The 20,122-nt window shown below is 35.3% G+C and overlaps 1 protein-coding gene across 1 annotated transcript in view; it reads left to right on the top strand.

Moving 5' to 3' along the window:
• The window catches only part of HSD17B4 (hydroxysteroid 17-beta dehydrogenase 4), a 92,461-nt gene that overhangs the window by 20,612 nt on the left and 51,727 nt on the right, over positions 1 to 20,122 (top strand). Inside the window, exons 7-11 of the mRNA XM_087429902.1 lie at positions 898 to 982; positions 2,076 to 2,263; positions 13,200 to 13,291; positions 16,076 to 16,100; positions 17,731 to 17,859. Coding sequence (XP_087286028.1) covers positions 898 to 982; positions 2,076 to 2,263; positions 13,200 to 13,291; positions 16,076 to 16,100; positions 17,731 to 17,859 — 519 coding nt within the window. The remainder of the gene's footprint in view (positions 1 to 897; positions 983 to 2,075; positions 2,264 to 13,199; positions 13,292 to 16,075; positions 16,101 to 17,730; positions 17,860 to 20,122) is intronic.

Genomic DNA, 20,122 nt, shown 5'->3' with positions numbered 1-20,122 from the left:
TCTCAGCAGAAAGAGGAGGATTGGCAACAGATGTTAGCTCAGGGCTAATCTTCCTCACCAAAAAAAAAAAAAAAAAAAGAAGCTGAGAATGATAAGATTTGTTGGCAACGGGGGCTTATGTGGACGCTTTCCTTTCTGCTCTGGTGCGACTGGGGTGTTTCCGCTTAAACTCACCACTCCTAACTACTCTTTCCTTTTTTTTAGTTCTTTTCACTCTTAGATTGTTCTTCTAATACACACTGAAAACATTTGTTGAGGCCCCAGATTGAAGCAAAAATGGTTAAAAACTTGATAATTAAAAGAATAAAATTAAATCTAGAATTGCTTGTCTATCTGAATCATTCTCCAAGTTGTCTATTCATTAAATTGACATCTCTAAAAACAGATAGGCTTCTCTCTCTTTTTTTCTCTCCCCCTCTTCCCCTATCCTTCCCCCATTCCCGCCTCCCTAACTCTCTCTAACTCATTTACAAACCCTGGTAAAAATAGAGTTATAGGGATATACTGAGCATTTTGTAAACATTTCTTGATGATGAGCTGTGTGGTTTATGATTATGCTTTAACTAATGTTTGTGTTGAGTCCCAATTATATGTTAAATTCTTTGTATTAGTGAATCTTTATATAAAGTAGGCATAAATTAAAGGTGGCATTGTATTTAGATGTGTATAGGGATTAATCATAAATTATAGGGAGAATGAGTATGAACTATTGATTGGTTACATAATTGCAACAAAAGCAAAAATGATTACTCAGAAAGCAGTGTGACAATAGTTGATTTTGGATTCTAGGTATACTGTGAACATCTTTGTGTAAGTAAATCATTACTTATGTTGATTCTGAGATGTGCTTATCTAATTTTTCACAATATATGTAATAAAAATAATTTCTTGTTTTAGATATAATCCATAGAGTTCATTTGCGGGGCTCATTTCAAGTGACCCGGGCAGCATGGGATCACATGAAGAAACAGAATTTTGGAAGGTAGAGTTGCATGAGACTGTGGAGGGAGATGGGAGATGTTGTGTGTGGGTTCTTCTGTACAGGGAAAGATAATTGCTTTGACATTGAGGAAAACGTCTTCAGATAGTGCAGGCTTTTAAAATACAGTTTTGGCACATACCCTCTCATTAAATTGGTGTCATTTAATTACAGATTAGCTGAGCTGGACAGCTTTATATTGCTTTTCACCTCCTACTTTTTATTATTAATGGTTTTCCTGCTGTTCTCTGATAATTTAGCAGTACAAACATTGAGGATTTAGCTGTATTTTATTGTCTAACCAAAATATCATTTTGTGTATCTTGTGACCAACTGGAGGGAGACGAGTGGCTGTTTCCTGCCAGCTGGTACTGGTCACACATGAGTTAGTCTTTATAAACTGTTTAGGGACTGTAGGACTCTCTATGTGAGTGACTCAGAACGTGGCAGGGCTAGTAAGTGGCCCCATGCACTCTAATGTCAAGGTCATTCCTGTTAGGGTTCACACACATCTACTAGAAGTAAATCATTTGTGATACCTGTTCCTACTGGAGATTTCTAGTTTATCCTGATCCTAGCAGTTTCTGAAAGTAAATGATATAATTTATTTTACTTGGTCGGCTAAGTAGAGTGAGTGAGAATGGGTCAGATTATGGGACGGCATTGTTTTAATATGAGGCATTTAATATTATCCAGAAAAAGAAAGGGGTAAAATGATGACTAAAGAATTAGAACTGCTTTAGCTAATATTTCTTATTAAAATTTTAATTTATATATTGCCAGTTTATTTTATATATGTAAATATTTATCATTGTTTACAATAGATAATGAAATATATATTCTAACGCTTGAATTCATTTGGCCCTGACCAGGGATTTTTTAAAAAATAATTGTCTTATAGTTGAATTTTGAGAGATTACTTTTATTATTAATGTTATTTTAGATATATGAATTGTGACTGTGAGAACTTAATGACAGTATACAGAGTTGCTTTTGACAGGTGTAATAGTACCAAAAAAGAAAAAAAGAAAAGGCTTAGAGTTGCAATGTTATCAAAACAGAAAAGATGCTGTTGAGAGATTGATTTTTCTTTTAGGATCATTATGACTTCATCAGCTTCGGGAATCTATGGCAACTTTGGCCAGGCAAATTATAGTGCTGCAAAGCTGGGTCTTCTGGGCCTTTCAAATACTCTTGCACTTGAAGGCAAGAAATATAACATTTGTTGTAACACTATTGCCCCTACTGCTGGATCACGGCTGACTCAGAGTGTTTTACCTGGAGGTAAGTAGCTTAGATTTTTCAGTGCCGTTACTCATAAATCTGTGTGGAGTGAGCTTTGCAAAAGTATTTAATTTTCTGAATAGTTAAAAAAATTATTTTCCTTACAGTTTCAAAAAGCATTATGTATAATTTGTGTTCATTATGGAAAATTTAGAAAAGCACAAAGGAAAAAATAAAAAATTACCCATAATTCTACCACACTGAGATAAACGTTCATTCTTTTTCTTTGTGCAGGTAAACATACATACGTATTTTTTTACATAATGAGATAATAGCATTCTTACTAGTTTATCAAAAATAATTATTTTTTTAAAATTAATGGAGTATATTTTGCAGAACAGTTTTAGATTTATAGAAAAATCGAGCAGATAATAGTGTTCCCATAAACTACCTCCCCCCACAGTTTCCCCTATTATTAACATCTTGCATTAGTGTGCTACCTTTGTTACAATTGGTGAACCCGTACTGATCCAATATTATTAACTAAAGTTTATAGGTTACATTAGGGCTCGCTCTTTGTGTTGTATAGGTGTATGGGTTTTCACAAACACATCATGTTATGTATCCACCCTTACAGATCATACAGAGTAGTTTCACTGCCCTGAAAATTCCCTGTGCTTCACCTCTTCCTCCCTCTCCTCTTCTTCCTGAATGTCTGGGAGAATTGAAGCTCATTTCTTTTTATCATTGAGTAATATTTGTATGGAGGTACTGCAATTTGTTTCTTCTTTCACCTATTAAGGAACATTTTGGTTGATTCCAGTTTTTGGCAATTATGAATAAAGTTGCTGTAAATATTCATGTGCAGATTTTTGTGTGGACATACGTTTTCAGCTCATTTGGGTAAATATTAAGGACCCTGATTGCTGGACTGTATGTTAAAACTATGTTTAGCTTTGTAAGAAATTTCCAAACTGTCTTCCAAAATGACTGTATAGTTTTGCAATTCCCACTAGCAGTGAATGAGAGTTTTTGTTGCTCCACATCTTTGTCAGCATTTATCGTTGTCAGTCTTTTGCATTTTACTCCTTCTAATAAGTATGTAGTGGTATCTTATTGTTTTAATTTTCAGTTTCCTAATGACATATGATGTGCGTTTTTTCCTATGCTTATTTGCCATTTGTTTATCTTCTTTGGTGATGTGTCTGTTCAGATCTTCTGCTCATTTTTAAATTGGTTTGTTTGTTTTCTTATTGTTGAGTTTTAAGAGTTCTTTGTGTATTTTGGAAACAAGTTGTTTATCAGATCCCTATTTTGCAAATATTTTTTCTCAGTCTGTAGCTTGTCCTTTTACTCTCTTAATATCTCGATTTTGAAGGATAATTTTACTGGATACAGAATTCTGGGCTGGTAGTTTTTTTCTTTCAGAACTTTAAATATTTCACACCCCTCTTCTCTTGCTTACATGATTTCTAAAGGGAAGTCTGACATAATTCTTTCCTTGTTCCTCTATAGGTAAAGTATTTTTTTTCTGTCTTCTTCTAAGATTTTCTCCATGTTTTTTAATGCGGTTTGAATATAATATGCCTAAGTGTAGATTTTTGGCAATATGTTGCTTGATATCCTCTGAGCTTCCTGGATCTGTGGTTTGGTGTCTGCCATTAATTTTGGAAAATTCTCAGCCATCATTATTTCAAATATTTCTTCTGTTTCTCTCTCTCTGTCTTTTTTTTTTTGGTGAGGAAGATCAGCCCTGAGCCAGCATCCAATGCCAATCCTCCTCTTTTTTGCTGAGGAAGATTGGCCCTGGACTAACATCTGTGCCCATCTTCCTCTTCTTTATATGGGATGCTGCCACAGCATGGCTTGACAAGTAGTGCATCAGTACACGCCCAGAATCCGATCCTGCAAACCCCAGGCCACCGAAGCGGAGCACACGCACTTAACCCCTGTGCCACCGGGCTGACCCCCTGTTTCTCTCTTTCTTTTCCTTCTGGTATTCCCATTAGGCGCATGTTATATCTTTTGTAATTATCCCACAGTTCTTAGATATTCTGTTCCCTTTTTATTTTCATTCTTTTTTCCCTTTGCATTTCAGTTTGAGAAGTTTCTTTTGACACATTTTCAAGCTCACTGATTCTTTTTTCATTTCTGTTACATTGTTTTTATTTTCTAGCATTTCCTTTTGATTTTTTCTTAGGCTTTTCATCTCTCTCAGTAGCCATCTGTTCTTGCATGATGTCCACTTTTTTCATTAGAGTCCTCAGCGTATTAATCACAGTTCTTTTAAATTACTGGTCTGATAATTCCAAAATCTCTGCTATATTTGAGTCTGGTTCTGATGCTTGCTTTGTCTCTTCTGCCCGTGCTTTTCTTGCCTTTTAGCATGCTTTGAAATTTTTGTTGAAAGTTGAACATGATGTATTGGGGTAATGGAAAGGGAGATAAATAGGCCTTTAGTGTGAGGTTTTACATTTATCTGGCTAGGAGTTAGGCTGTGTTTACTGTTTGCTATAGCTGTCGGTGTCAAAGTCTACATTTCCCTCTGTGTCCTTGATTTGTGTCCCCTGTTGTTTTTGAGTTTCCCTAGACACTCTTTGTTAAATAGAGTATGTATCTTGGAGTGCTCTCAGTTGAATCCAGTGTTGTTATACTGGAGCCGTGTTGATGTGGCTGTAAGTTATTGGGGAGGGGAAGTGTTCTATAATCTGATGATTAAACCTCCATTTTTTAATGGGTCAGAGTCCCTGGGTTGTGACCTGTAGAACAGTTGCTTAGCCTTTCTTTTTTCCTCCCCATATTTGGGACAGGAAGGCTAGAGGGGCTCCAGTTCTCTAATTGCCCTTCCTGTAGGTCAGATAAGGCTCTGGTAGTTTCCCTTGAGGATAGGCCTTTGTTAAGGAGAACAGAATGCTCTGGGCATATTTCAAAATGATTTTGTTTTATTTTTTTTTGTCACCTTCTCCCTTTTTTTCCTGTAATATTTCAAAGGCAATCTTAGACATTGTATTTCGCCTTATAAATACTTGGAATTGTGTCTCTAACAGAAATGGACATTATAAGGACAATGCCATTATCACATCAAACAAAATAATCTGTTAACATCACCTAATATCAAACTTATATTAAAATTCCTAGTTGTAAAAATGATACCTTTTTAGAGTTGGTTTATTACACATGCATCCAAACAAAGTCCATAGGCATTTTGTTATTTATCTCTTAAGTTTTGTTTAACACGTAATAGTTCATTCTCCTTTTAAAAAAAAGCCATTTATTTGTTGAAAAAACTAGTTCATTTCTTCTATTGATTATTCCTCATTCTTGATTTGGGTTGCCTTTGCACTTTTGTGAAAAATCAGTTGACCACATATGTGTGGGTCTATTTCTGGATTCTGTTTTGTTACATTATTGATCTATGTGCCTATCTTTTTACCAAAACCATGACGTTTTGATTACTATAGTTTTATAGTAAGTCTTGAAATCAGGTAATGTGAGTCTTCCAACTTTGTTCTTTGAAAATATAAAATTTAAAATTTTAAATGTATGACTGAGAGCCTATTCTTATTTATTTAGTTATATAATAAATAGAATACTTGACTAGTGGAAAACTGTGGGTGGTTTTTGATACTTCTGGTTTTAACATATTTCTAAAAAGGAAATCTCCATAATACTTTAAAAGTAGCTTCTGTAAAATGGTACAAAACAATTGATGAAATGATTTTGAAATTAGCTACTTAATGGAACACAAATATTTATTCACAGTACCATTTACTTTCCACATTTCAGCTTACATTCATTTTAGAACTTGAGATTTGTAATATCAAGTATATACTTACTAGCCTTTCCCAAGAGCTGTGCCTAACCAATTTGCTTTAGTGTAGAATAGCTATTTGCTTCTGAGATCTAATATTTTTTCCTTTTACTTGTCAGCAGGGCCGTTGTTAAAAGTTCCTTATTTTGAAAACTCTTTATACTCTCATATTCATGTCAAAGAACCAGATTATATGAAGGACAGATACCATTCATTTTTTTTCCTTTTAAGTATGATACTACATGTGTATGCAAAATAGTATAAGTTACTGGTAAGAAGTAAAGCGTAAAAATATAATGAATTATCATGAACTAACTACTCAACCCAAGAATTGGAACATTGCTGATAACTTGCATTTGACTCCGGACCCTCTATCCTACCCTCTCTGCTTCACACCAAGAGATAACCACTATTTACAATTTTTTGTTTATCATTCCTTTGCTAGACTTCTACCTTAGTCACTTTTTGCCATTGGCTGTAGACTTTTTTGGGGAAGCAGTAAGTTTTCAAGAAAATATTGAAAACTTTAGATTTTAAATTTGTTTTCCTTTGAGAATGTAGCATCCATTTGTTTGGACAGGTCTGTACCTCTAGAGAGGTTAGGTAAATGTTTAATGTAGTATCCTTTATGCCCACCATACTCTAGTAAAAGAAGTTTGGAAAATAAAATCTACTTTAGACAAATGACTTAACCTTTCTGGACCTGTTTTCTCTTCTATAAAGTAACAGTTATTGTAGATCATTTTTAAAAGACTTTTAGCTTCTAAATTTCTGTTATTTTTTATTTTGGTTTTTATTACACTTTTATAGTTTAGAAAGAGCTAAAAATTTATTTTGCCACATAGTTTTTCTTCTCTTCCTCTGAAATACCCACTTATAGGCTATCAAAGGAATTATTTGTTACAGAACCAGATGTTGTGAGTAATGTATGGAGCCGTTTGCAATTTCATTTCCCCCTTTGAAATATATTTGATAAATGGAAAGTAATGTATGTAACTTTACATGTTTCTTACATGAAATAAAACATAATCCTAGAATGAATACCCATGAACTAACTTCCCAAGCTGTATTAGTTATTTACTGCTGTGTAATAAATTACTCCAAAATTTAGTAGATTAAAACAACAAACATTTATTATCTCACCAGTTTCTGGGGTCGGGAATCTGGAGTGGCTTAGCTGGGAAGTTCTGGTTCTGGATCTCTAATGAGGTTTTAATGAAGATGTTTGCTGGGACTTCAGTCATTTGAAAGCTTGGCTGGGTTGGAGGATCCACTTCCATGCTCATATATGCACATGACAGTTGGCAAGAGACCTCCATTCCTTCTTAGCTGTTGTCTGGAGGCCTCAGTTTCTTACCATGTTGGCTCCTACCATAGGACTGCTCTTGATATGGCAGCTGGCTTCCTCCAGAGCTAATAATTTGAGAGAGAAAGAAACAGCCACCAAGACAGAACTTGCAGTATCTTTTATAACCTAATTTCAGAAGTGACATGCCATCACTTCTGCCGTATCCTATTGGTCACACAGACCGACTCTGGTACGGTGTGGGAGGGCACTGCAGAAAGGGGTGAATAAGAGGAGATGGGGATCATTGGGGCCATCTTGAAGACTGGCTGCCATGTAACCCAAAACTGGGCCATTACTGTATAACGTGCATTTATCTTTGTTATCCTTTCATCCCAACCCCCCTGCTTCCCACAAGAGGTAATCACTTAAAGAAAATGTTTGGTTTTCATTTGCTTAACCTTTTTTAAAAAAAATAACAAATACATGGCTGAACACTTTATCCTTTGGTTTGCTTGTTTTTGATTCTCATGTAATTGTAATATACTTCATTTTTCTTTTGGGAATTGCTCTTTGTTTTTTCCATGTAGTGTTAGATTTCTAAGATTAAGTTATGTATAGCTGTAGTTCATTCATTTTTGCTGTAGTATAGTAGTCCATTATGCAAATTTATTTTATTCTTATTAATGGACATCTAGGTTTGTTTCCAGTTTATTTGCTCTTTTGAACTGTGTTGCCGTTCTTGTTCGTGGGTCCAGGGTCACATGAACTAGAATTTTTCTAGGATGTGTACTTAGAAGTAAAATTGCTAAGTCATAGAATATACAAATGCTAAACTTAAGATAATGCTAAATTATTTTCAAATGGGTTAAGCCAATTTAACATCCACAGAGTTGCAGAGTTCTCACAGATCACTGGTTGGGTTGGGGGTCTCCAAGATCACCCTTGGACTCAATGATTCTCCAGAAGGACTCACAGAACTCGGATGAAGCTGTTATACTCACAGTTATTGTTTTTACTTGAAAAGATACAGATTAAAATCTGTAAAGGGGAAAGGCACATTGGATGAAATTCAGGAGAAACCAGGTGCAAACTTCTAGGTATCTTGGATGCACTTAATTCTCCCAGCAGTGATTTGTGACAAAATGTGTCAAGTGTTGCCAACCAGGGAAGCTCACCTGAGCCTTGGTGTCCAACCTTTTTATTGGAGGTCAGTCATGTAAGCATGCAGCCCCTGTGTGACTGACCTCAGCTACTCAGACTCCAGCCCCTCAGAGCAAAGACAAGTTTCATCATAAATCACATTGTTGGCATAAACTATCTGATCAAACTGGTTCTGCATAGCCCAAGGACGCAGGCATACAAAAACACTCTTATTGGGCAGAATGTTCCAAGGCTCAGAGCTCATCTCCCAGGAGCTGGCCAAGGGCCAGTCCTGAAGACAGACCTCTCGGGACTGTGCAGAGTTTGAGTAACCCAGGCCTGCTGAGTTAATCCTTTCCTATACCCTGGTCCTTCCTAAAACTTGGCATTGTCAATATATGCCAATCAAGTGAGTATAAAAAGGTATCTCATTGTGATATTAATTTCCATTTCCCTGAATACTAATGGCTTAATGCATCTATTTATATAGCTTGCTTATTGACCAGACATGTTGCTCTTCTGTGAAGTGCTAGGACCTGTTTTTTGGGCCATTTTGCTATTAAATTGCTGTCTTTTCTCATTAATATGTAGGAATTCTTATATTCTTTTTTTTTTTTTTTATAATTTTATTTTTTTATTCATTTTTCCCCCAAAGCCCCAGTAGATAGTTGTATGTCATCGCTGCACACCCTCCTAGTTGCTGTATGTGGGACACGGCCTCAGCATGGCCGGAGAAGCAGTGGGTCGGTGCGCACCCGGGATCCGAACCCGGGCCGCCAGCAGCGGAGCGTGAGCACTTAACCACTAAGCCACAGGGCCGGCCCGGAATTCTTATATTCTGATAATATTTTGTCAGACATGTTTGCAAATATATTTTGCAAATATATATATGTGGCAAGCATACTTTAAATTTTTGAATATATGGGTATTTAATTATTAATTTTCTTGTTCTTGGCTTTAAACTTAATTGCTGTGTGGTCAGAAAACAGGATCTTTGTGATACTGATTATTTGGAATTTGTTGAGATATTCTGAATAGGCTAGTATATGATTAGTTTTTGTGAATGTTCATTGTATTCTTGAGAGGAAAGTATATCTTCTAGATGGTGGTAGCAGAGCTCTTTATAGCATAGCAAACATGATAATTATATTTTTGAAATATTCTATATATTTATTGGCTTTTATTGGCTCAACTTTTCAATTATTAAGAAAGATGTATTGAATCTCATGCTTTGGAAATGATGTATAAATAAATACTAGTTTCCTCCTGTATTTCTATCAATTTTTGAGGCTATTTTATTGATTATGTATGTTTAGAATCTTGTTAATTGAATCATTTATTTTTGTGTTATGACCTTTACTGTCCCTAATTTTTTTAAAATGTCTATTTTGTCTAATGTTAAAATAGGTGATTTTTTGTGGATAGGTATTTTCCTGGTATTTCTTTCCTTTTTCTTTTTTATATTTTTACTTTCACTCTTTCCATTGTGTTTCTTTTGTAAACTGTGTATGTGAGTATTAAAAAAAATCAAATCTGACAAACTCTTTTTTAACTGATAAGTTTAGTTTACATTTATTGTATCATTGATATATTTGGATTATGATGTCTGTTAATACTACTTTTTCTATACATCTCTTGTTTCTTGTATTTTGATTACTGGAGATTGTTTTAAAATTTCATTTATTTGCTCTTTTCTGTTAAAATGTACATACTCTATTTCTGTGCTTTTTATGGTTAACTTAAATAATATTTTAACTCCTATTTTGAACAATATAATGATCTAAGAACACTTTAACCCTGCCTTCTACCTTATGACTTATGTGTTATTGCTTTCCATTATTATAGTTTTCTTTTCTTTTTTTTTTTACTTCTGTAAATTAGATATTATCATTATAGTTATTATTTTGTATGGAAAACATTTGTTTGGATTTGTATACATGTTTATCATTTTTAAACTCACTTTCCTTCTTATGTCTTTGACCATCCTTTTGAGGTCATTTTCCATCTCTCTAGAATACATCCTTTAGGAGTTACTTTAGTGTTAGTCTTTTGTATATTCTCTCAGTTTTATTTATTTTAAATGTATTTATTTCACTTTCATTCTTGTACGACAGTTTTTCTGGGATCACAGTTCTAGGATGATAGTTATTTTCCCTTGACATTTTGATAAAGCCATTCCACTCCTTCTGGTTTCCATTGTTGTTGAATTGTCATTTTTTTGTAGATGATTTGTTCTTCTCTCTGGTGCTTTTAAGATTGTCTCTTCATTTTTTGTGTTCTAGTCTTTCATTGATGTATCTGGGTATAGATTTCTTCTTAGGTGTCTAGCTTACATTGTAGTTTCTTGATCTGTGGACTCATGGTTTACATTTTTGTTTAGTTTTATAAGTTCTGGAAAAATTTGAGCTTTTATCTTTTGAAGCTTTACTCCTCCACTCTCTTTCTTCTTTCTTTCTAGATGTCAATTAGATGTATGTTATACCTACTTCTGTCCTCTATTTCCCTCAACTTCTCTTTCATATTTCTATGTCTTTTTCTCTTATATTGATTTCTGAGTAATTTCATCAAATATGTCATCCACTTCACTAATTCACTCTTCATCTATGTCTAATCTGCTGTTTAACATATCTTTTGAATTTTTTTGTTTTTAATAATTCTTCCCTTCCCCCTCTGCCAAATCTACTCTGCCTATTTGTTCCTGCCAGTTTCTTAGTGCTCACTTACCATTGTGATTGTATTCTTTATTTTCTGAATCATAATTAGGTTTTGTATATGATATATTTTAAATTTCAACATCTCTATCTCATCATCGTTTAAATCTGTTCTTTCTTTTGACTTTTACTCATGGTGGCTTTCCTTCATGTATTCTTGGTAATTTTTACTCATGAACTCTTTGCCTGATCTTAATCTGTGTTTGTTCTGTGTTTTAAATTGGCAATGTTTTCTTCAGAGAGGATTGTCTTTGCTACTGCTGGTAAACAGGAGACACATTCAGCCTTGGACTACTTCCATTTTCCTTGACAGTTGAGGTTCAGTGTATAACAGTTTAGCCTCAGGACACCATCTTGATGTGGCCTACCTCTGAGTGTCCAACATATTAGTGTTATTATTGATGTATGTTTTCAGGGAAACCCTGCCTTCCCTGCAGTGCAGAGCTAAGGACTCTTTTCCCTATTTCTTTTTGGTTTAGGGATACTTTCTGTGTCTCAGTAATGCTTCAAAAATCTGATTTCTAGCAACAGAAGGGTTCTTCAGAGTACTTTGCTCACTATAATGCCAGAAATCCTATCGTCTAGTATTGTGGAAAAGAACTGGATTGAGTAAATAATCTTAAGGTCTACTTTTGATTTCATATAACTTTATATCTTATTAGCTATGAGACTTCTCACGAATTTCACTTACCCTCTTGAGCCTTGTTTTTTGGTCATAAAATTGACTTTAATAAGATGCTAATCTAGGAGTTTGGGAATGTGTTTTGAGAACTGGAAAGCAAGACTATTTACATACATCATTAGTGACAATATGTGAAATAAGATGCAAGCAGAAGTATTTTTCCTATATGGCTTATGTTCTTTTCTTCTTTTTTCTCACCTAAGAAAATAGATGCTCAGTTGGATTTCCTAGATGTGTTTATTGTTGCATTCAGTATAAAATTCGTCAACTCAAACATCTGAATTTCTGTGTAAATATCCTTTAACATTCATTTTGTCAGTTGAAGTATAAGGGACATTAGAGAAATGTTTTGTATTGAGATGAATGGTTTATAGGTTAAGAATTTGTTTTATCATGTAATTTGAGATAGTTGGAGTCTACCTTTGGTTTTCTCTTCATGCATATACTAGAGAATGGAGAACAGTGTGCCATTGGACTTTTTGCATACTTGAGAGGTTTTAGAGGCTATGAAGTGAAAGTTTTTGGAGCTGCTCTTTAATTTACAGAGACTGTAAATGTCACCTTCATTACTTTAGCATATTAATATAAAATTATATTTTGTCATTTCACAATTAAAATTTTCATTTATTTGATTCTTTGAAGATTTTAAGGTATATTGACAAATTGGATCAACTTTGAGCCTTGGAACAACTTGGTGCAATAATCAGGGGAAGCATTTTAATTACCTTCTTACTGATGAAGACACAGGTCCAGGGGAGTTGAGTGATGTACTCAAAGTCCTAAGTTGCCTACATGACAGGGCCAGCAGTAAAATCCAGGTCTTCATACTTGTCGTGTAGTACCTTTCTGCTCTGTTGAGTTGCTCACAGAAAGTATGCAGTGGGAAAATATTTCTTACACTTTGTTGCTCGTCAGTAATGGTTGCAAGGTCCATTTCACGTCATTATCTTACTGCTATTACAATTGTCAAGGCTGTTTTGTAGTTTTCTAGCTTCTGGTTAAATACCTGGGAGAGCAAAATAGTTTTGGGAATGAATGTTCCTAAGTTCCTCGTATTATGTATAGCTTTGCTGACCAGTCTTTGCCTAGGCAGCTCTAACTTATTTTCTTCTGAATAGTATATTACCCATTTTGGAAAGGTATGTCTGATACCTTCAATGTTAGAAGCATGAGAGAGCTTCAGGAATGTCTCCATTGGGATGAAAAAGTTCTTCCAAAAGCTTTGTATGTTAGACTAATTATGTATATCTAATTTTGTTCCTATTTATTTAAAAAGTCTCTAAATTACCTATAATTTTATAAATAAGGAATTTTCAGAAAGTAAGATGATTTTTTAGATAAACTTTTTTTTGTATTTATTTCAGATCTTGTGGAAGCTCTGAGGCCGGATTACGTGGCACCCCTGGTCCTTTGGCTTTGCCATGAGAGTTGTGAGGAAAATGGTGGCTTGTTTGAGGTATTCTGCACCTTCCTTCTCTCTCCCAAAGCAATATTTGTGTAATTAAATATAAAAAAAAAAGATTTAAAAATTAGTATTTTCCGGTTGCTCACATTTGTGAAAATCTACATCAGTTGACATCACTAGTATATGTTTTAATATTATGTGTATGTTACAATTAAGGAAAAAGTGTTGACCAGTGTCCTTTTTTGAGAACGTAACAGTAACTTCATAAATTCTGTTTTTCCTTAGTTCTTCATTTCTAATATTCTTATCAAATGAAAATGTAGCTGGTTTGCTGTGTTTAGTCTCATTTGGTTAGAGAAGCTGAGTGGTAAAGTGGAAGGATAGAGCTTAGTGTTTAGAGTCAGCCAGGCCAGGTTTTGAATTCTTGTTCTGGTAATTGCTGGCTTGCTGGAATATTCTACAAGTTAACCTCCCTGAGCTGTAGTTTTCTTGGGGTTTTGTTGTAACAACTAGAAATCATATTTTTAAACTCTTAGCATAGGACCTAGTACATAGCAGTCACCCTTCAGTTTTAACTATTATATCAGTATAGCAGGAATTTAGTCTGGGCATGATAGATAGATCAGTAAACACAACTTATTATTTATCTTAACTTTAAAAATAAATTTTTCTGTTTTTCCTTGTTGCAGAGCTTTAAATGTTGCTTGTGAAAATTAAAACCACACATAATCCCGCCATCCAGTGAGATCCAGTTTTCACTCCATATTCAAATTCCTTTTAGATCTCTTCATGTCAGTTTATACATTTTTGATTCCTCATTTGAGTTTGCTCTTATTTCTTTTCTAGTATGAACTGTTATATTTTAGATTTGCCTCCCACCTTTATTTGATTCTCTGTAGTAATAATGAACCTGTTGTGTGAGGAATACTATCCAAAAATATTTTTTGATAGCAAAATAACTTGACTCAGTTTGAAGTGAATGATATGTTAGACTGATTCATTTGAATAAAAAGCTGATAAGTAAAGAAAAAACAGTCTGCACATGTCTAGGTAGAGGTATGTGCCTCCACTTTCTTAATCACAGCCATTGAATGTGGGTTGTGGAAAATTAGAGGTGGAAAGAACTTTATAACTCTAACTTTACAGAAGAGGAAAATTGAATAATATCAAGCCATCTGGAAGTCAGAATTTGGCCTGCCTGTTTTTATCTCATTAAGGAATTTTTTAAACTTTTTATCTTTTACAATTACATTTATTATTAATTCTTTGAACAAAAATAATATATGCTTTTTCTAGAAAACTTCAAATGTACAGGAAACTATATACAAGAAAATAAAAGTCACCCCCAATTAATATTTTTATTGATTTTTTTTAAGATGTGCCTTTTGCACAAATAGTCCTTTTTTAGAAATGCATTTTATACATACATCCAAACATACACAGACAATTAGGATCATGCTGTAGATGAGGTTTTATATGTTGTTGTTTTATTTTACTATATTGTGAACATTTTTAGTGAGGAACATTTGGTATGCGTGATTGATACAACATAGTAAGAGATGTGTGTAATATCCAGACTTAAAGCTCGAAAGTAAGTTGCCACTTTGCGAAGTTCTGAGAGATATCTAGTGTGGCAGATATAGATTCTTCGGGTCAGTGGAGCTGTTTTTTCTAGCACCTGAGAAGAGCTTGCAACTTGTTGCTTCACTCCCAAAATAGGATGAAAGAGGATATCTCTCTCGCCTGTTATCAAAACCACTGCTGGTTTATCTACTCTGAGAGCATCAAGGCTGATTGGTCTGTTATAAAAGGTGCAGACATATTAATATAAGGCAAAAAGTCATTAAAACTCACCCTTGAGCACTAAGAGGTGTGCTGTCTACTGATAACATTCTTCAGTCATATGCATGTGGAATGCTTGTGATAGGTTCTGGCACATTGTAGTTGTGGTGTTTGAAGATATGACAAACATCAGACATTTCTTTATATCTGACATTTTCTTCTGAGGATTTCCTTGAATGACCTCTAGAAAAAAATTTATCTTTCTGCATGGCAGTTAATATATTTGGTCATTTGCCTTATCGCTATATAAAGATGCTTTGTTAAAATGGCTGTGTGTAGCTTATTAAGTCAAATCCTGGTTTTATTTTTCTTTGCTTTTTATTTTTTTATTCACTAGGTCTTTCTAGAGGGCCATGTATTTCGAACCTCTGATGTGCTGGGCAGTTTTACTATTTATATTGTTTAATCTTCATGGTTTACTTCATGAAGAGTGTATTATTATCCTTATTTTACATAAGGGGAAATTTGGATTTAGGGAAGTCAAATAATTTGACCAGGGTCACATAGCTAGTCAGTAGAAGAACTGGTATCAAACCTTGGTTTCTGACATCAGAGTCATGCCTTTCTACTACGTTGTGCTACTTTAAAGATTTTATTTATTTATTTTTTCCCCCCAAAGCCCCAGTAGATAGTTGTATGTCATAGCTGCACATCTTTCTAGTTGCTGTATGTGGGACGTGGCCTCAGCATGGCCGGAGAAGTGGTGCGCGCCCGGGGTTCCGAACCCGGGCCGCCAGCAGCAGAGTGCGCGCACCCAACCGCCAAGCCACAGGGCCGGCCCCGTTGTGCTACTTTATATTTCTACTCTTGATAACGCGAACAGTGCAAAGTCCTGGGGGCCAGTGGACTTCTGTAGAGCTGTATTATTTTCATCCATTGTCATCTAGCATTCTGATACTCTTAGTAAGATAGCTGCCTGTTTTTTTTAATTTTAAAAATTCTGTCAGTGATTTCACATTAGATGGTATAACTTTTTTCCCTTCTTTTTGGTAGGTCGGAGCGGGATGGATTGGAAAATGTAAGTCTCTTTCAGTTTTTGGTTTGCCATACATTATTTGCGTATCTTTAAATCTGCATATCCAAATAGAGCTGGGTAAAGATCTTCTCAAATGCCTAACCGTTGGGTCTAGTGCACGCCTGTTCAAACTCAAACATTGTCATGCCAACAGGTATAATAAAACATGGCAGTTGTCCTGCAGGCCTGTGGCATTTTCAAGAATCTCTTCAATTTTCTTCCTGTCGGCTGTCCTTCTTCAGGACTTGTCCTGTCTTGTTCAGAACTGCTATTCCTTCAGACAGCGGTCTCTCTTTATATTGATGTTTGTCCTCCTGTGTCTCTGGCATCCCACATGCTTGTTCTTGCTGTTTCAGCAGAGAAGTGAGTGGGAGGAAGGGCTGTTTTTGAAAAGATGGGAAGAGCCCTTTCCTAGATGGCACAGCAGGCAAGTTCTCCCTTTTTCTTCTTTGATTCTTTTCTTCTTTGGAGCATGCGACATCAGTAGGAGACAGCGAGGAATTACGTTGAATAACTTTCTGGGACAGAAATTGCAACTGATCAATGGAAGTTATTCCCCTTCAGCTCAGTAGTAAATTCATTTGGCTTCAACCTTCTCTTACCCCAGGTCTCAAACCTTGTGAGCACCAAATCGGATAATCGTTTTATGGCATTTAAAAAAATTTGTGAAAATTCCAGTATCCCAATTTGGATTTTCATTTGGCTGCTGCTATCAAAATTAATTGAATTATTTAAAAGCTTGACATTATGGGAGGGCATTGTTACAACATATTGTAGAGTATCAGTATTTTCATCATTAATGACTGTTGTCTCCAGTTATTAAAGTAACTTATATTAATCAAGCATTTTTAAGTGTCTTATGACATCCATTTAAGAAAGGAAGATCTATTGTTGCAATAAAAGCTGTATCTGGGACTTTATAAATAGGAAAGCTCGAGAAGCAGGCATTTCTGCCGTTCCCCAAGACAAAATTCAATTTAATAATCATCAAAATCTGACCATTATGTTTAAATAAAGGTTACTAGTGGTTATTTATTCCTTGGGCTTTTTAAAAAGAAAACAGTGTTAAAAATTCTCGTGGAACTTAAGCAGCAATAATGATTTTTGTGAATCTGCACATTCTAGTTGACTTCCTGTGGAAAGGAAGACAAGCGAGAGGGGGAAGAGGGATAATTATTTGGGGCTATCTGATATATTAATTTGGTTATCTGCAGTCTTTGACTTGTGATCACCACTAATCCTTAGTTTGCCATCTAACAAAGCTCCATTCTGTTATCTTGAGGTTTATTCCCTGAGTGATCTGTGGTCATGAAGTCAGTCTTGTGGTAGGGTTATTTATAATTTTTTTCTGATTCAGCATTTCATTCTATCTTTAGTAGTGTCTGGCATAGGGGAGAAATTTGTGCCTTAGCTTCAAATATTTAAAAAAAAAATGACATTATCCTAATGGGTTTGTTATTTTAGGAAAAATGCATTTTAAGGGTTATAGTAAAACTCTTTAGAAGATAGAATCTTTTTTCTGAATTCCTTTTTTCTTGAAGTTGAAAAAAATTCCAGGGGCTCTTATGAATTTTACTTTCTGTCTCCTTCTTCAACTGTGTGCTCAGTGTCTTAGTTTTGTTTCTATAACCAGTACGCTGGGAGCGGACCCTTGGAGCCATTGTAAGACAGAGGAATCAGCCAATGACTCCTGAGGCAGTAAAGGCTAACTGGAAGAAGATCTGTGACTTTGATAATGCCAGCAAGCCTCAGACACTTCAAGGTAAAGAGTCCCAAGTCAGTTCAGTCCTGGTTGGGGAACCAGGGGCAACAAAGCATTCTCTTTTTTTAGGGAATTGTCTACTTTAACTGCGGTGACTTAGACACTTGAATCATCTAGAGCACATTTTCTGCTCTAGTAGGTATTAGAACTCTTCAAGTTTAAGATATGTATGTCACTTCCACTGTCCGTTTTTTTTACAATCCTGTTTTTCTGGTGTATGTGTGGTTGGGGGATGGTATGAGGTCTTTATCCATTTGTGCTGGCTGAATCTACTCTCCATCTGGTGGGTTTCAAAGTCTTCCATTATCTAACCATATGATTCTTATCTGACCTGATGTTTCTTTATTTCCCAAAAAGTTTATTTAAGCCTTTTTTGTTTAGGCTTAGCTCTTTTCTGTCTAGTGAATAGATTTTCCTTTGTTTTAGCATTTTGTGCATTTGAAAAGAACGTGTATTCTTCGGTTTTTGGATGGAATGCTCTGTATATATCTACTAGGTCCATCTGTTCTAGTGTGTCGTTTAAGGCCAATGTTTCCTTATTGATCTTCTGTTTGGATGATCTATCCGTTGGTGTAAGTGGAGTGTTAAAGTCCCCTACTATTATTGTGTTACTGTCTATTTCTGTTTTTATGTCTGTTAATAATTGCTTTATATATTTAGGTGCACCTACATTGGGTGCGTAGATATTTACAAGTGTTATATCCTCTTGTTGGATTGTTCCCTTGATCATTATGTAATGCCCTTCTTTGTCTCGTTTTACAGTTTTTGTTTTAAAGTCTATTTTGTCTGATATGAGTACTGCTACCCCAGCTTTCTTTTCATTGCCATTTGCGTGGAGTATCTTTTTCCATCCCTTCACTTTCAGTTTGTGAGTGTCTTTAGGTCTGAAGTGTGTCTCTTGTATGCAGCATATATATGGGTCTTGTTTTTTTATCCAGTCAGCCACCCTATGCCTTTTAATTGGAGCATTTAGTCCATTGACGTTTAAAGTAGCTATTGATAAGTATGTACTTACTGCCATTTTTAACTTTTTTTTTTTTCCTCAGTGTTTTAGTAGTCCTTCTCTGTTCCTTACTTCTTCTATACAGAATTGATGGTCACTTTAGTTTGACCTCTGTCTGAAAGCTGTACTCTTTAACTACCCTCCTCCCTCCTTTTATGTTTTTGATATCATATCCAACCTCTTTTTGTGCATTTGTATCCATTACGTTCTAATCGTGGAAATAGATAATTTTTCCTATTTGTGGTCTTCTCTTTTCCCCTTAAATCAGTCCCTTTAACATTTCTTGTAACACTGGTTTCTTGGTGACAAACTCCTTTAATTTTTGCTTATCTGGGAAAATTTTGATCTCTCCTTCCATTTTGAACGATAACCTTGCTGGGTAGAGTATTCTTGGCTGTAAGTTTTTTCCTTTTAGCACTTTAAATATATCATGCCATTCTCTTCTAGCCTGTAAGGTTTCTGCTGAGAAGTCAGCTGATAGCCTTATGGGGTTTCCTTTGTATGTAACTTGACATTCTCTTGCGGCTTTTAGGATTCTCTCTTTATCTTTAATTCTGGACATTTTGATTATGATGTGTCTTGGTGTGGGCCTCTTTGGGTTTATCTTGTTTGGGGCTCTCTGTGCCTCCTGTACCTGGATGTCTGTTTCCTTCCTTAGGTTAGGGAAGTTTTCATCTATTATTTCTTGAAATAGATTCTCTGCCCCCTTGTCTCGCTCTTCTCCTTCCGGGACACCTATAACACGGATGTTAGTGCGCTTGATGTTGTCCCAGAGGTCCCTTAGACTGTCCTCACTCTTTTTAATTCTTTTCTCTTTTACCTGTTCACCTTGGGTAATTTCTTCTAGTCTTTCTTCCAGCTCACAGATCCGTTCTTCTGTATCCTCTACTCTGCTTTTGAGTCCCTCTAATGAGTTTTTCATTTCCAGTATTGTATTCTTCATTTCTGATTGTTTCTTTTTTATATCTTCCATTTCTTTGTTGACATTCTCACTGAGTCCATCTATTCTTCTCCCCAGATCAGTGAGCATCCTTAACACTCTTAGTTTGAACTCTCTGTCGGGTAGGTTGCTCATTTCTGTTTCACTAAGTTCCTTTTCTAGGGTTTTGTCCTGTTCCCTTACTTGGAATGTATTCTTTTGCCTCTTCATTTTGCCTCTTTCCCTGTGCTTGTGTCTACGTATTAGGTAGGTCAGCTACGTCTCCTGCTCTTGGATAGGTGACCTTATGTAAGTGATGGCTTAGGAGGCTTCCAGTGTGC

This window comes from Ceratotherium simum, chromosome 4 (genome assembly GCF_057802395.1).
Source record: "Ceratotherium simum simum isolate JZ-2026a chromosome 4, ASM5780239v1, whole genome shotgun sequence".
Taxonomy (NCBI): domain Eukaryota; kingdom Metazoa; phylum Chordata; class Mammalia; order Perissodactyla; family Rhinocerotidae; genus Ceratotherium; species Ceratotherium simum.
This window is presented reverse-complemented; position numbering and strand designations above follow the sequence as displayed.